At 43.2% G+C, this 13,795-nt stretch overlaps 1 protein-coding gene across 1 annotated transcript; it reads right to left on the bottom strand.

Moving 5' to 3' along the window:
- Nucleotides 1-10,294: 10,294 nt before the first annotated feature.
- Nucleotides 10,295-12,326, bottom strand: LOC147429934 (uncharacterized). The gene has a single exon (XM_086496121.1). It carries the CDS (start codon nucleotides 11,619-11,621, stop codon nucleotides 10,413-10,415), a length of 1,209 nt encoding a protein of 402 aa, XP_086352247.1. The 5' UTR covers nucleotides 11,622-12,326; the 3' UTR covers nucleotides 10,295-10,412.
- Between the last annotated feature and the right edge of the window lie 1,469 nt (nucleotides 12,327-13,795).

Raw genomic sequence — 13,795 nt, 5'->3', positions numbered from 1 at the left:
AGAGAGAGAGAGAGAGAGAGAGTCTTCTTGCTTCACACATGAGCTAGGGTAAGTGTGTGCGGAATAATGACTTGAGAAAAGCAAATCCCTCTCTCTCTCTTGGTCGACCCCTCATGCTATTTCCTCTTGTTGACACCCCATTGGACCTCTTCAGGCTTAACCACTAGGATTTCAGGAGCATAAGTGATAGTCTTATGACATATGTCCCCCTTTCCCCTTTTGTGAGAGCTTTAAGTAATTAATTAATGCAACTAAACTCTCATTGGACCCCTTTGTCTCCTGGCCAATAGGAATCACGCAAGCCATTGGGCTGTTGAATGCGCATTGGACCCCTGGGGAGACTGTCCAATAGTCTTCTAGAGAGATTAGTTCTTGTTGGTTCTTTTATTAAGTGTTTTTAAATTAATTAAGCTAGATTTACTCTAGCCTAATTCTCATTGGTCCACCTCCATGGCCATCCAATAGGATTTGAGTACACCTTGTGGGCATCTGGGCTAGGGAGCTAACATGTGTCCCTCATTCCCTTTGTGTAAAGGAGGCTTGTGTGTGTGTGTGTGTGTGTGTGTGTGTGTGTGTTTCTCTCTCATCCCCTACTTGCAAGGCTCGCCCCCTCCTTTGTAGAAGTTGTGAAGACTTTTTTTGGTGTACACACTAAGCATCCAATTTAACTAAGCTTTGACCATTGGACACAAACTTTGCATTTTGGAACCTTAGCATTTTAAAAGTCTTAATGGGCTGAACCTTAGGGTCTTTAAAGCCCATTGTTGCACATTGTTGTTTTCCAGATGGCCCCTCCTTTGGATCCCTATTTTCCCTCCTTTGGATCCCTATTGTGGCTGGTCTGCCAGCTTAACCAATATTCTAGCTTTTTCTCCCTTGGCACTTCCCCATATTAAATGATCAGTTTAACATGAGAAAATCATTTAGGAGAATTAGATATTAGTTATTATGACACAATTTTTTCAGCACCATCTCCGCCTCGACCTCGCTCGGTACCCTCAATATCAATGGCCCATCTTGGCCTACCATTGATACACACCTATGGATTGACGACATTTTGACTTACATTCGCAACGAGTAATTTTGGAGTAAGAGTGTACTTTCCAGGCTCTCCTTTGTGAAATATATATTCCATGAAGAGAGTAAAGTGCACAATAAGAAGACGGACCATACGTCGTTGTCCAAATCGAGCCCTTGTGACGTCAATTTGATGATGGAAAAGTACATGGGACACATTCAAGTGATCAAAGACTGTGTCACCTTCTTTCATGCAAAGCTTGAAAATATTTTTCATCAAGTACACCTTGTTACTTGTGATTTTTCTCGCATATGTATTATAGCTTGTGGCATGGCGCTTTAGCATTACCTTCATCCACTATGGTGAAATACATAGACTCTATGAGGTGTAGATATATAGTGAATTTAGCATTGGCATCAAGCATCTTCCATTGTGCATGTGCATAGCTATCATCTTCTTGGTGCTCAATGATTGGCTCTAATTAACCCTTTTGGGTGAACACATCTTGCATTTTCTCTTTCCACATAGAGAAATTTGTGCCATCAAACTTCATAATATTATAAATGTCTTGTGAGATGATGCCGTATCTACAAGACTTGAGCACTATGGGAAAAATGCCAAAATCTATGGATGAGAAAACTTTTCAAAATTTTGGTAGAGTCTCCTTTGTAACACGGCCAAAATTTCAAGCAAACACGATGCTCAAAGTGTCATAGAACGCATAACTAGACTTATGGGAAATATCTGACTAAGTATCCTTTGTACGGGGAATGAAAATCAACCCAAATGATGCATAAAAAGCATAGAATCAACTCAAAACAGTAAAATTGGGCATAAAGTATCAGTTGTCACTGACAAATGACTGTCATACATGGCGTCAAGCAAAATATCCCATAAAATACATGACCTATGGCAAGGATACTATATGTGGGAACTCCAACTTCTTGTTTACTGAAGGTATCTCAACATTCAAGAATAGTCCATCTCAAAAAAACCTCATGCGAGGCCCTCCAATGGAAAGCAATAGACACAAGACATTAGCCACAGTCTCAAAAAGAATTCTTTTAGTTGAAGTCTCAAAAAAGATTGAGAAACTGCCAAAAAATGGCTCCACATGAAGTAAATAGGCAGTGTCCATAGCTCAACATACATAATTAAAAACATGCACAAATAAGTGCTAGAAATTGATGCAAAAAATATGTCAAATTTTGGCAAAGATATTGCTCTCAAAAGAGCTCACGTCACGTAAAGTATGCTCCAATATGCATAGATAAATGCATAAAGCCTCCCATTGAAATCAAGAATTGGTGTAAAAATTTGTATGTAGCTATCCCTAATCCTTATGTTTCTAAAGAAACCATAACCTAGAGTGTAGAGATCATAACCTCAAGCGAAAACCACAGATGTAAACATCACTGCCAAATAGTCACACATGGCACCATAAACAACTGTAAAATGCATGTAGAGCACAAAACACCTATATGTGTAAAAGCATGGCATAAAGCAAGTATCCTTGTGAGTGTAAAACTCCACCTTGACATTGAAGTAGAAAAGTACACTTCAATCGGAATAAACTGGACCAAAATTCCAACATACTCTGCCTTTGAGCAGTATGCTTAGGGAATCTGTGTCTGAAGAGACCTTGAGTTAGCAACTCTGTGTATGAGGGAAATTTGTCCTATGATGTTGTAATTCCTAGTCTACTCAGTGAACAAATACACAGGAAGTCTATGGAGCCTACAAAGCAAGATGATGTATATATTGCAAGCGACAAATGTTAGAGAGGTCACACTCATAACCATGCCAAAAGTAAGGATTGCAAAAATTGTAGCAAATCTAGAGGTTCCTTGTACTATGTCGAGTGCTATCATTGCCACAAAAAATGACAATTAAAGAAAGATTGTTGTGCACGGCAAAGAGACAAGAAAAAGTCTCAAGACAGCAAGAAGTTTGACAATGAAGGCAAGGGTAAAGCTAAGATTGAGGAGCTCAATGTGCTAGAGTCTCCTAAGATTGCAGATGTACCTAAGGTCCAAACCTCCTCAAATGCTCTAATCTTTACAGCAGCAGCAGAGCTTAGTCCAAATGCTCTCATTGCACAAGATGTTAGCTTTGATCAAAATTAGGTTATAGATTTTGAAGCCAGTTTCCATGTAACACCTCATAGGGAATGGTTCTCTATGTATACACATACTCGTGTAGCAAAGTGAAGCTCAATGATGCCTATGATGTTGAGATACATGGTGTTTGTGACATCAAGCTAGTTATGCATAATGTCTCTAAAAGGGGCTATCTGTTTTGTGACTTTCATAGACAATTCCACTACAAAGGTGTTGGTTTAAACTTTGTGTCATAATAATCAAATATTTTTTAAAAAATTCTTAGCATCATTAGAGAATCAGTCTGACAAGAAGATCAAAAGCTTAAGAAATGATAATGGACGATGAGAATACGTTGGTGCAGCCAAAGTGTGTCAACTTTAGAAGATGGCATGGACACATGCGTACGGGCAAGCAAAAGCATGGCAAAGGGATGATGCAACTAGGAAGTCCATGGGATGGCAGGTAGCAGCGGAAGTGTAGGCATGATGCAGCTTATAGGCCAAGGAAGGCTACTAATTGGGGTAGCAGGTGAAGAAGATGCAAAGTGCAGCCTTTGGGTCCAGAAATGAAGAGCTTGAAGTGCTGAAGGAACAGGTCCAGAAGGTTCATCAAACCAAGCTACGGAGCCCAAGTTATTGAAGGTTGAAGTTTTGGTGGTTTGCAAATTCTTGCCGGACAGGGCAGCTGGGTACAGATGGTCCAAGTGGAGCTTGAGGTATAGTGTAGAGCTCAATTCATGGAGCCTACCCGTCTTTTCGGATTGTGGATCGGAGCCACAGTTTGCAAGATATGATCATTTGAAGTTTTTTCGAGGGCCGGGTCTGAGCCCACTTGGCCGCATTGGAGAATGTGCCATCTGGAATCTTTTGAGCCTGAACGAAATTCTAGAGCAGGGTGTATGTCATACGGAGCCAGCAAGAAGTGACTGCATGCCAAACAAAGTCCGGAGCAAGGAGTTACAGCGGTCGGGAGCTGGGGTGCCTTTGTCCAAGTTGGTCGCAGATGGTTTTTTCCATTTTTGAAGCCCTTGGTTCGAGGACGCCGGGGGGTCGAAGTGCAGATACAGAGGGTGTGATTGTAGCCTGGAAGATGGAGTTTCGGTCGGTGTTTGCGGCTTGGCAACAGGAGGTGGGAGCAGAGAATGGGAACCTGGCAAAGGCAAGCAAAAAACAAAGTTTTTGTTAAAAAACAACAAAGGGTTTTTTCAAAGACTTGAGGCTTGAGGCATCTGGCGATGCCACGTGGCGGGGGTAAAAACCCACATGCATAAGGAGAGATGTCGGAGCCACAGTACATATAGTAGGGCGTGGCCCTCCCATTAGCATCCAAGAGAGGTGGAGGGGAGCTCCCCTTGGGCACAGCTATGGCGTCCGCGTTGGGCGCTGTTGTGGTGGCACTGCAGGCGGAGGCGCCGTTGATTTTGGGCGGCGACCGGAGAGGTGGTGGCGCCCGTGGGCGGCCGCATGGCGGTGGAGTTTGTTGATGACGTGGCAGGTAGCCAGGAGGTTGGTCCCGTGGCCCTCAAAGGCCGAAAGTTTTGAGAAAAAAGGAGGGGGCAATAGCGACATCGCTATTGCCTCCCCCCTTCAAGTAAGGGATGATCCCCACAACAGTGAGTGAGAGAGAGAATCCGGAGGCCTCCAAATGGTATAAAGCAAAGCTAAAGCCGGCCAAGTTGAGGGACAAGTGGACAAAGCCAGATGCAAGACCAAAAGGAGGGAGATCCGGCCGGCCAAGATGGAAGGACCAAAGCCCAATGTGCACACCATGTAAATGTTTCCAAAAGCAAACTAGGCCAAGTGTTAGCAATGCAATAAAATACTAAAAGAATCTCTAAGTGAAGGCCGCGGCAAGAGAAATGCCCGTGTGAGTAAGTGAAAGCTTGAAGTTTGTGTGATGCCAAGCTTTCCATTGAAGCTGCATACATGGGTTGTGCTACTCTCTATGCAATAGTACCACTCACTTGCCCCAATCTCGTGTGTTGCTTCTCTCCATCCCCCTCCTCTTCTCTCGCTCCTCGTGTATTGGTCATAGCTCGCAGAGGGTTTGCCTGCAGAGGTGCTACCGAGAGGGCAGATTAGGAGTGTCTTGTGATTTGGAAGGGTGAGTTGAGCAGTGTGGGTGCATTTGTGTTGTGGGTGTTTTTTGCAAGGTGTGAGGTAGTTGTTTTGTATGCTAAAGCGGAGTTGTTAGTGCAAATAAGCCAATTTGAAGGTGTTTTTTGAGAGGTTAGGGGTGCTGTGGAATCCCTGGGCTATAGAGAGGCAAGTAGTTTGTGTGTTGGGTGTGTTCCCTATTCCCCCTCTCCAAAGTCTCGATGGATTTTGAGAATTTCTGTAGCAAGATAGGTGTTAAGAGACATCTTACTGCTGCTTACACACCCAATTAGAATGGAGTTGCAAAAAGGATGAATCAAACGATTCAAGAGCAAGTCACGCCCATGCTTTCTATGGCAAATCTGACTCAAGGTTTTTGGGCAGAGGCAGTACTGACATCACTATACATAATTAACAAGTCGCCTAGTAGGCCATTGAATTACAAGCTTTGAGACGCGAGCTATGATCCGGAAAAAAGCCACATTATAATCATTTGCGTATCTTTGGATGTGAGAAATATGCACATGTCCAAAGAGCTTTGGAACAAACTAGAACCAAAGTTGCACAAGTATATTTTTCTTGATTATGGTGTAGATGGAGAGATAGGATATCATCTTTAGCACACGAAATCTCGCAAAGTAATTTGCACCACACATTATCTTCAACGAGTCGAAGATGCATAAAAAGCCTTCAAAGAAGTTGAGTATACAAAAGTCATATTCAAGGACATTGTCTCAAAATCTGAACACTCAGAAGACAAGTGGTATACCTTCCATTAGTTGCACTCCAATTGGTAAAGCAAATAGAAATAGTCACACTTTGAAACAATCTACTAGATCCTCACATCCACCTAAGCGATTTCAGCTAGGGTTAGACTAGGTTATGCTGACACATTGGGTGAGTCATCTTGGTATAAAGACACCATGCAAATGGATGACAAGGTCAAGTGGAAGCAAGCCATGCAGTAAGAGTATAACTTGATTTTCAAAAGGCAAGCAGGTCTTACCTTGCAAATGGGTTTACAAGAAGAAGTTTACATCTGATGATCCCAAGACTGAGTTCAGAGCTAGATTGGTTGCTAAGGTATTCAAGAAGCATAAGGGAGTTGATTGACGAAATCTTCTCGACCGTAGTCAAGATGACGACACCGCATAGAATAATGCTTGACCTAGTAGCCAATGAGGATATGAGCTTGTCCAAATGGATGTGAAGATTGGCAATAGCAATGCATTTATTGTTGGTTAGACGACTGCAAATAATGTGGGTCGCAATGACCAAAAAAAAAAGATTTACGTCTGGCTACATTTTTATATTTGTAGTAGAAAGAGCCAGATCATCTCTCCAAGATCATCTCTCCAAGATTGCACGTCTCCTTCCACTATGGAGGCTGAGTACATTGTAGCGTTAGATGCCAACAAAGAAACTATAGGGTTGGTACATTTAGTAGAAGATTTAAACATAATGAGGTTCCAATTTTGCATTGTGATAGAGTGCCATTTCTTTGGTAAGAAATTCCATGTTTTATCACAAGTCAAAACACATTGCAGTGAGGTATCATCTCATTCGGGATGCGTTGACGAATAAGCAATTGGAGCTTGTCAAGTTCTACATTGATGACAACCTAGCGGATACTCTTACAATGAGCGTGGCTACAGAGAGGTTTACACATTGCATCGAGTTAATGGGTGCAGGATGAACATAGTTGTACAAGGGTTAATATATTGCGCTTCATGGTTGTACATGTTAGCTTTAGTCATTGCCATTATTGCCACATTGGCCTTTAAGTAGGAGATTGTAGGGGTGCATGTGGCTGCCCGCATGACTAACATGCTACACACTAACTTACTAACCCTTTATACATATAGTCAGTAAAGGTAACACACATTAATACTGAGTGTTATTTTTTTCCAAATTGCTCTCTCCTTCTTCTTCTTCTCCTCCTTCCCACATGCATGGGCACACCTCCCCTCACATACACACAATTGAATCCATCTGAGGATTTTGATTACCACACCATGTTTGCTCTGTAAGTTCTTCTTCTAGATCTTCATACAATCTTGTAATACATGAATACCTTGCTCAATTTTCTTTTTCATTATTTGCTTCTTTTCTTTGTAACGGCCTTGTAAACACTAGAGTCTCGAGTCTAGATAAAAATTAAAGCAGCAATTTGGCAAGCTCTTGAAACAGCAATAATAGTTTCCCTCCTTGTTCTGGGTTTTCATTGCTTTTGCTTTGTGTTTAGGCCGTTGTTGCCAGTATTATTTGCTTATCTTGGATTGCATCTAATACCTAAGAGCTATGGTTTTGGAAAACCACATATCACTTTGACTTGAATAACATCCTTATGCATCCAATGACCTTTGGGTCTACTTGATATGTTGTCCTCTGTGAATGGATTTCTCTGCATTGATAATCTTCATCAATATTTGACTTTTCTTCCTTGGATTGAGGGTTTTTGCACAAGGACTTGGCAATGTAAGTGATTTGGTGAGGGGTATTCTTTCTAACATGCCTTCTTTTTCATATTACTACATAGCTAGAATGACGTCCCAATGATGGGACGTTAAAATCAGGGCCCAACTTGATAAGTTGGTGAGGGGTACTTTTGCTAAGATGTGTTGTTTTTCAAATTACTAGATAGCTCAAATGATGTCCTATTGCATGGTGAAGTTGCTAAAATTAGGCCCCAACTTGCCAAGTTTATGCACAAAGAATGCCTCTAGGATTTTTCAATGCGCATGTATATGGAATCTAAAAATGTGAGGCAATAGGAAGCTCCATTTTAGCCTTCGCTATAGCAACAAACTTGTCTATGGATGCTTAAATTGGTAGCCACAAATCACAAGCTACCATTTAGATCCATTAGAGCAATGTACCATATGCTAGTTCCATTTCATATTGACACATTGCAGCAATCCTTACGTCAACAAGATTGGTGATAAGGCTTCTCAAGATGTGTCCTAATGGGTGTGCTTTTCTCAAGTTTGATTCTATTGTTGAGCATTTGTGTATGATGGTTTGGATACCATAATGTCTGATTCTTTATTTCCCTGGTAAATTTTAGAATCTGTTAGTCTTCATTGTAAGAAACGGCGACCTCTAAGACAAGACAACAATAGTCGTTTAAAATTTCTTAAAGCAAACCTATGCCATACAATTGATGCTCTATGATATGTAGCATTGGCACATCCCATCATGTAATTTGTGTAAAGGGCTATGTAGCACAAATGTTTCCATTATGTAGCTAAATCAGAGCTGGTCTTGGTTATTCAACTCAATTGTGTCGCACATTACGGTTTTACCACTTTGAGAGTGGTAGCAAAGGATGAGGTTGAGCTTCCATGAGCTGCGAATCTATGTGTGTTTGTCCTTGCATAGAGAGGCTCCTTGTGCAGTGGAAAACCCCCATCAGCCAAGAAACCATAAAAAGTATCAACAAGTGGAGAGTTGAAATAAGAGAAGGAATGAATACTAGCTCAATGCACAAGGTAGCTAACAAGGCTATGGATAACAAGGTAGCATTAGCCACGCAAAATAAAGGTGTGCATACAAACCCAACGTTTCAAACAAAAGCACTATAAAAACTTTGCAAAAGAGGAAATAGATTAAGAAAAGAGACCAAAATACATGATTATCAACCTTAATGGAAAATGCACCAAAGAGATCCCACGAGTCGACATAGACAAATTTCACTATTGGGGTTTCTTTATTACTTGCCTAGGGTTAGTTGAACTTCCTCCTCGTCTTTCAAATGCATTCCTCTTTGATGAACTTTTTTGGCATGTGAGCCCTATCATATCATTATGTAAGATAAGTCCACTTTACCATCATGCACGTGCAAAGGCTAGAGCATACGATGTATGATGGTAAAAATGATTTGCAAAGTGTATGATGTATGATGGTAAAGTGATCGATGTGCTCCACAAACCCCACCCCCCCCCCCCCCCCCACACAACAACCCACACACACACGGAGATGGTCAGCTCCGTTCGGATACCAAGGATTTCTTGGGAGCAATTGTCAACCCTTTGGTAGAAGTTAGTGCCACATTGCAAGCTAAGGTTGAGCTCGCAGCCATATGCTGGCAAGGAAATTCATCTTGCACAACCTCAAGATGCAAAGGCCTCGTACTCTACTGGTGACTTCATTGAAGCCGCACGCGCCCATTTGATAGAAAAAAGAAGATCTAGGCCCCTACACTTGTTTCAAAATAAAAAAAGTTACATGGATTTGCTCCTGGCTACAATTGCAAAACCTCTGGCTAGTTCTAGAGCTTGAGTTGAGAAATCAACGAATTTTGCCGCTCCTTAAGTGTAAGTTGTAACAAATACTTAAAATTTGATCCTAAAACAGTAAGGGTTAAAAATGAGCCCTTCCACATTCTGTAATTAGCCCGACTCAACATGGGACTATCTTGGTGTGGTGGAACAGGTCACCAAATGCATTTCAAGCACCAATGAGAATCTCTATCTACATCTCCATATTCTTGTTTCAATTGTTATCAAATTTGACACCTCCACCTCTCATTCATTCACTAGGTGTCTTCAAGACGATGCTTGAAACCTTTCCAACATGTAAGTCATGGCTCTTGCAAGGCCACTGGAACCTTGGAAGCTCCGATTTCCGCAATGGCAAAGCTAAGGGTCAAATTCGCATTATAAAACCCAAAGAAAATTTGAAAAGACCCATGAAACTCTTAGATAACATTTCCATCCTTTAACAAAGAAAATTTCAGCACTTCACATACCAAGGCAAATGTAAGGTCTCCCTTCCTCACTAAGGCTTGTTTGAGAAGACAATAACCGAGTACAGCAACAAAGTGTAGCATACCATTGCAACAAATACATAAAACACAATACAAACATAAATCAAATACATTGTCAAAACCACCTTTCGCTGATGACAATGCATTAGTTCTTTTGTAACTGCCCATCATTAACTCTCTTCTATGTTATCTGTACCCATTCTCATACCTTTCTTCCTAAAAATCAACCAAGAAATAAGCAGCATAGAAATGTTAATACAAAAATTTCAAACCACAGCATAACCCTAGCAAAGTAGGAAGACAAATCCACTCAAGTTCAACCCAATTCTGTATACTAGAGACAAGTGTGGTAAGGCATAAATTACAAAATGCTGTAAGCACAGGCTACTACCATCTACTTTGTCATTTGCTGTTGTATTATGTCATCATTACAAAAGAGTGAGGGGTCTCCCAGGAAGGACAGGAGACGGTGGGGACGCAACAAAGCCCGGGACATCAACAAGCCAACCTCCCGGGCCCAGGGTGAGATCCTTACCCACATCAAATGTGAGCGAACCATCTCTGCTTGATGAGCCAACATCAGTACCCGAAGCTGATGGTGCACCCAAAAGCAAACTCCTTGCCGCATTGTTGGGAGAATCTTCATTATCACTAACTCCTGTAGGCGGTGGCGACCCTCCGAAAGCTTCGACTGCGCTGGCACTAAAATTTTGCCAGCTCTGATCTCTGCTTCGGAAAAAATAATGGACAGCTATGGCATCCGCAACAGGGAGAATGACGAGAACCCCCATTGCAGCTGCAACACAAAGCAGTAGAGTCAAGAACCCTAAGAACATCAGTATTTCATGGACTGTCCTGTTTGGGTCTAGCTTCACCGTTACACCAAGTAATATCACGTGCAAAGGAAGAAAAAGTAAGACTGTTGTTAGCAGCCAGTATACGCGCATGCGTAACTTCCTATTTATGACATGACACAGCATCCGGTACCCTAGCCGGGCAAAGCAGAACACAAAAACCATGGAGAATATGCCAAGGGCCAAGATGCTGAAGAGAGGGTAATTACACAATGCAAGTTGTGAATTGCTTCCCTCCTGAATAACCTTGTACGACCTCGTGAAGTAGGACGGCAACGCACTTCCAAAGCCCTTAGAGCTTGATCCATGACCTGCCGCAGCCAGCGACAGCTGAAGAACAAAAACGGGCAAGCATGACAAGCACATGAGAAGAAGCACTCTGCCATTAAGATGCCGCGGAGCTTCCTGAAGAGACCCTTGAACCAGAAATAACACTGTCAGGAGAAGACCCGGCTCCATGAGGCCGACAGACCATACAACATGAAACCTGCACAGATTTTCTTGAGAGCCAATCCCCATATTGTGTAGCATCCTATCCTTCTCTCGAAGCCATGGAAGGCGGAAGAGCTCCCCAAGAGTCCACAGCATGGATAAGCAAATAAGAACCAGTCGGACGACCCATGGCGAGTCGAAGTCCCGCAACAGTGGCTGCCTTTCCTTGCCCACTCGGAAGTGAAAGAACAGTACATATGCAAGGCAACAAGCGCCTACACAGCAGCAAATCACCACCAACACAAGCGTCCCGATGCCAAGCACATCGCTTGCAGAGCTGGTCTGGGGCATTACCCGCTTCAAGATTTGCGCGCATAGTCAAGCCCAGCATCCCAGCATGGAATGTCCTGTCTTTTTCTCCTTTGTCAAGGAGTAGAGCCTCTAGTGGAAGGCTGCAAGCCAAGCTGCAGGTTCTTGACACACAGATATGGAAAGAACCTAGATGTAAGTACCTTGCGACAAGAAGGCAGCTGAGAAGAAGCCGGGGGGTCGAGAGCCAGATCCTTTCGCCATCACCGCAATGCTACTCTTCTATAAAGCTTGCTTTCCTCCTTGCGTACAGATCGTGCTGCTTCTCAGCTTTCAAGCTCGTATCTGTCCTCCTTCGAACCATAGCCCGCAGAAATGAGGGAGCCGCACATGGACGGATTCAAAGCACCATAGCCAGAACCAGGAGCTACAAATACGGAAGCTCGGAAAAGAGGGGGCGACGGATGGAGTACAGCAGATGGCGAAAGTACGGATAGCGTGGAGCCGAGAGAGTGTGTGTGTGTGTGAGAGAGAGAGAGAGAGAGAGAGAGAAGAGAGACGGTGTGCAGGGAGGAGCGTACCTAGCAGCCTAGGCCTGCATTGGCAGATGGAGGGCATGTGGAGAAGGAGAGCAGTTATTGGCCAGACAGCCCAAGGTTGGATACAGGCTGTCACCAGCTCAACGCCACCCTCGCTCTTTTTCTTAGAGCCCCCTTCCCAATTCAACAAGGTCGAACTTGTCCTTACAAGCTTGTGGACCGCCCTTTGCCCAAAACTCTCGAGTGAGTGTTTGGGGGCAGGGCCTCAGCACTATCTAATACGGGGTGTGAGTGGTGGGATCTACAGCGCGGGTTGATGGTGGGAATCTCAAGGGGGAAAAAAACGACCTCCGGATGGCAGCCATGCGTGTCGAACCCAGGATCCCTGCCTTGAGAGACTGATAACGTAACCAACATGCTTACAAAGCCCTTACCTCGAAAATCTGACGACGTTGCGCCTCTCGTATTCGTGCTCGAAGTTCTTTGTTGTGGATCTCATGGCCAGCACTTCATTTAATACCCCGTGTTATATAGTGGTGAGGGGGAGGGGGAGGGTGGAGGGTCATAAGTAGTAAGCCTACGCGGAGTAAGGGATCTACAATGCTCGATTGTCACTGCTCGGATCCAAGGCATCGTGGGCTGTATATGGGGGTTCACTAGGGGTTGAGTTCCATAAGGGGAGGGGGGAGGATACACAAGGATTGTATCAGTTTGCTCTCATACGTAATTTTAGCATTTTGAAGCCGACCCAATATATCATTTCATTTCATTTTCTCTCTCTTTCTCCCCCCTTAACCAAACCGTGGGCCCTACCTTTGTGTTCGATTGTCCACAACCTCGCAAGTTGATGACTTGTTGGCACCCACACACACGCTCGCTTGTCAATTCGAATGCTATACTCATACACACACACACACACACACATATCGTGAGTGTCTCGTTAATGTGCAAACTGGAATATCTACTTGATGGATTCTTCTTCTTTTGCTCCAGCTAATTAGACTGAACCGGTGGAAGAAACAAGCCTTCACAAATCTGCCGCCGCCTAGTGTGAACAGTGAGGAGGAGGAACAATGAAAAAGTGAAGGGGGCAGAGAGAGGCCATCAACTCTTCCGAGGGGGGGGGGGGGGGGGGGGGGGGGGGGGGGGGGGGGGGGGTTTTGTCGGAAGAAAAATGGAGGGCCTGGCGGAAGGATGCCTCAACTCCAACCAATCAATTTTTGCCATGAAGCATTGATGCCCCTTCGCATTTCTCTTCCGCCGCCTAGTCTGAACCTAGCCTTAAGACATTTACTTCGCCCTAATTTTGAATGATAGGGCTATACCTCGTGTGGTCTACATTATCTGACTCTTAAGGCAATATTGCTTAGCTTAGTTTAGGTAATTTGTACAAGTTACAGACTCCCAGAATACCTACTACAAGTTTAAACGAGAAGCTTAAGTATGTCGTTTTGCTAGGCATTCTCTTGATGCTCAAAAAACCTAGATTTTCTTACATAATTTTATGTCTAACTGAAAATGCATGTCATAAATGGAGACTTCTAGGAAAGAGCAGCTATTACGATCGAATTAATTTTGCGTTGGTTTTTATCTGTTGTTTATAGTATGGCCTTACATGATGAGTAAACACTAGTCAATGCCCTTTAAACAATTTAAAAAATAACATATATTTTTTAT

This window comes from Adiantum capillus-veneris, chromosome 22 (assembly GCF_014529385.1).
Source record: "Adiantum capillus-veneris isolate H3 chromosome 22, ASM1452938v2, whole genome shotgun sequence".
NCBI classification, from domain to species: Eukaryota; Viridiplantae; Streptophyta; class Polypodiopsida; order Polypodiales; family Pteridaceae; genus Adiantum; species Adiantum capillus-veneris.
The sequence above is the reverse complement of the archived record's forward strand: the minus strand, read 5'-3'. Positions and strand labels throughout refer to the sequence as shown.

What these genes read in the sequence shown, in the direction of transcription:
- LOC147429934 (XM_086496121.1), bottom strand. Translation starts at nt 11,621, where the DNA reads ATGCCCCAGACCAGCTCTGCAAGCGATGTGCTTGGCATCGGGACGCTT.